At 39.8% G+C, this 3,223-nt stretch overlaps 1 protein-coding gene across 1 annotated transcript; it reads right to left on the bottom strand.

Annotated features, from left to right (window-relative positions):
* Positions 1-962: 962 nt before the first annotated feature.
* On the bottom strand, positions 963-1,870 carry LOC124973433 (olfactory receptor 2M3-like). The gene is given in 2 exon segments (XM_047537369.1): positions 963-1,192; positions 1,195-1,870. Coding segments are annotated over 2 exon segments (816 nt in total). The 5' UTR covers positions 1,781-1,870.
* Between the last annotated feature and the right edge of the window lie 1,353 nt (positions 1,871-3,223).

Raw genomic sequence — 3,223 nt, 5'->3', positions numbered from 1 at the left:
ACACATGGTTGTTCTTTAGGGTGTCAGGGTGGTGGTGAATTTTATACAGAAAGGATACAAACATGGTGGGGACATTACATCAGAGTTTTAAGAGAAAAGTTAAAATTTATACCAAAGTGTAATGGTTTTTCCTAAAAACATATAAAGATCTCCAAAGTTGCATTAAATTTCATAGTAACATCTTGAAAATTCACATATACTTTTGTAACACAAAAAATTTACAGTGGACTTCAGAAAATCTGGACTTCTCTCAAAAAGCTGACCACATTTCCAGGCAACTGTTGTGTTTGACTCAAGTAAGAATCAGAATATCTATGGAGAGTAAGACCATGATTTGAAGTCGCATATTCACATTCAGTCTCCCCTGTGTATAAGTGATTTCAGTTGTATAAGAAAATAAGTGGAAACGAATCTATTGCAGTCCAAAGGAATACAGTGTCCATTAGCAGATAATCTCAGCATACCTGGTCATCATGAAAATATGCTGTTTTCTCCATCTGGTTAATTTTAATTAGTTTTTAAAAGTCCTATAAATAATTTGTTTGCTTTTTGACACATTGCTTGGCCAAAGCTATAAATTGGACTCATAAGAATGTTTTGGCTAATAAATGTAGAAATGCTATTTTTTAAATGCTATTTGTTAATAGACATAGTAGATTTAGTCAATGCAAACAATGGGTATTATGATGGACAAGTATCTCTCATGTATTATTCTTATGAAGATAAACCATGCAGTTCTGAACTTCCTCTTGCTACAAATATTCACTTGTAATTTTACCTCAAGTTTTGCCACAAGAAGAAGAGAAATATTTTAAGAAATAAGTCTGTACAATGTTCTTCAATTTCAAATCTTTCATGATTGAGTATATATTTTTCAATGTAAAATTTGTATTACCAAGGTGTATTGGTGAAATTTATAAATTTAATCATTACGGCAGGAATGTGGGAAAATGAAAGCAAACTCACTCTTCAGATTTTCCCTTTCCAAGCACCTTCATGAATGCTCTGTACACTTCCCTGTTGCACAGGCTGTAGATGAGGGGGTTCAGCCTGGGGGTGAGGATGGTGTAGAAGGCCGATACCATCTTTTCCTGTATGGGGGACCAGTTAGAAGTGGGTCGCATGAAGATGAACATCGCTGCTCCGTAGTACATGCCCACCACCATGAGGTGGGAGGAGCAGGTGGCGAAAGTTTGTGGCACCCCTCCCCAGACCCCATGCGAATGACAGCCAGAATCACACGAGCATAGGAGGCAATGATGATGATGACAGGGAACAGAAGCATGATACAGCAGATAAACATCATCCTTTCGAATGTCAAGGTGTCCGTGCAGGCCAGGGTGAACAGGGTAGGCACATCACAGAGAAAGTGGGGTATTTCCCGGGAACCACAGTATGGAAAGGACAAAATAACCACAATGATGATTATACCATCAAGGGAGCCAAGGACCCAGGAGGAAGCAGCCATGAGGCCACAGACCCTCTGGTTCATGAGGATTGGGTATCTTAATGGATGGCAAATGGCCACATAGCGGTCATAGGCCATTGCGGCCAACAGGAAGCACTCTGCTCCCATCAGGGACACATAGAAGAATATCTGGGTCCTACTACCTACCAGAGAGATGGTGTTCCTGCCAGACAAGTAATTGAAGGCCATCTTGGGGACAGTGGTGCAGATGAGCATGAGGTCCATGAAGGAGAGCTGGCTGAGGAGGAAGTACATAGGGGTGTGGAGCTGGGCGTCCAGGTAGATGAGGAGGACCATGGCGGAGTTGCCCATGAAGGCCACTGTGAAGATGCCCAGGACCAGAGTGAAGAGGAAGGTGTGGGTGGGGCTGTGATTGAAGATGCCCAGCAGGAGGAAGACAGTGCTGAAGCCATGGCGAGCTGCTCACTGTGGAGACACAGCAGGTAAGGAATGGGCAGGATTGTGTCATGGAATAGCAAGGCTTTTGGTCTGACAACAGCACACCTACAAAGCTCATTTTGAATGAGAAAATTAGTTATTGAGAAATAGATTTTTTTTTAAAAAATATTTTTACAATACGGAGGATGAGCCTCATTTTTAGGTTGAAATGATTTTTAAATGCAACCAAACAGTCATGGTAGGTTTTGAATTAAGAACACAGGAGGCTACTCAAGATGGTTCAAATCCATTTTGAGCAACAAGTTAAGTCAAATATGCAAGGTGGTTTATCCTTTATCCACTACACAAAGAGTCAGAAGAGTACATATTTTTGAAAGTTGGTGATATTTTTCCATCACTCTTCCATTGAATTACCACACTTTTGCTCTATGGTACTTATAAAATTATTTCTACCAACATGTATGGAGAAGCATTTTCTAGTGGAAAGATGTGCTATGAAGTTGATAAATGAATAGCAAGAGGTTCATTACCAAGAGATTCTATGAACTTCATAGAAATGTGGCCTTGTTGATGATCTCTGACCCTCATTTCATCTGTCATGCAGGTGTGTCCTGAGACATGTGGCATAGGCCACTTACCTGGGGACGTGGGTACAAGAAATTGTGCTAGGGCATGGTTCAAATACCTGGTAAGATTGTTTTAGCTGGGTGTTCTCAAACAATTAATAAGACTTAGCATTGTTTTAGAAAATGTGAATAATATGTCATAGAGTGTTATAAAGACTAATTTCATTTAAAAATATTTAGAATATAGTTTATGTCATGTAAATATTTCTAAGTAAGTATTATTGGACAGAAGAGATTATTTCTATTTTATATTGCAGTTTATTCAATTAATTTCTTTTATTTCTTGTAGCAATGTTACAGTGAGAAACTGAGGCAACATTAAAACATCCCTTTCAAACCCTGATTCTTGTGATCCTGTCAGAAAGATTAGACATGTTGCTCAGAGTAACAAGCATGAGTTTATTATAGGGAAAAGGAACACTCTCAAGGGAGAGTGGGTCCCCTCCTGCCCTCCAGGTTTATTGGGGTTTCAAGGAAGTTTCCAGAGAGTTCCACCCAAGTCCTCCTCTTGACTTGACTGACAGCAGGTAACATCAGATTTTTAAGTCCCAGCTGCCATGACAACTGTATGTCACCTTGCGCAGGCTGACTGGTTCTAACTGGATTCTTATCCATGTATTCTTACAGGTTTTATGGTTAGTAGGAACTATCCTTATCTTCCAGAATCTGGTCTGTGGAAAGGGTCACAAATGTCTCTCCCTTCAAAGTAACTTGGGTTCCTCTTGTTAAC

Source organism: Sciurus carolinensis (genome assembly GCF_902686445.1).
Source record: "Sciurus carolinensis chromosome 19 unlocalized genomic scaffold, mSciCar1.2 SUPER_34, whole genome shotgun sequence".
Classification (NCBI taxonomy): domain Eukaryota; kingdom Metazoa; phylum Chordata; class Mammalia; order Rodentia; family Sciuridae; genus Sciurus; species Sciurus carolinensis.
This window is presented reverse-complemented; position numbering and strand designations above follow the sequence as displayed.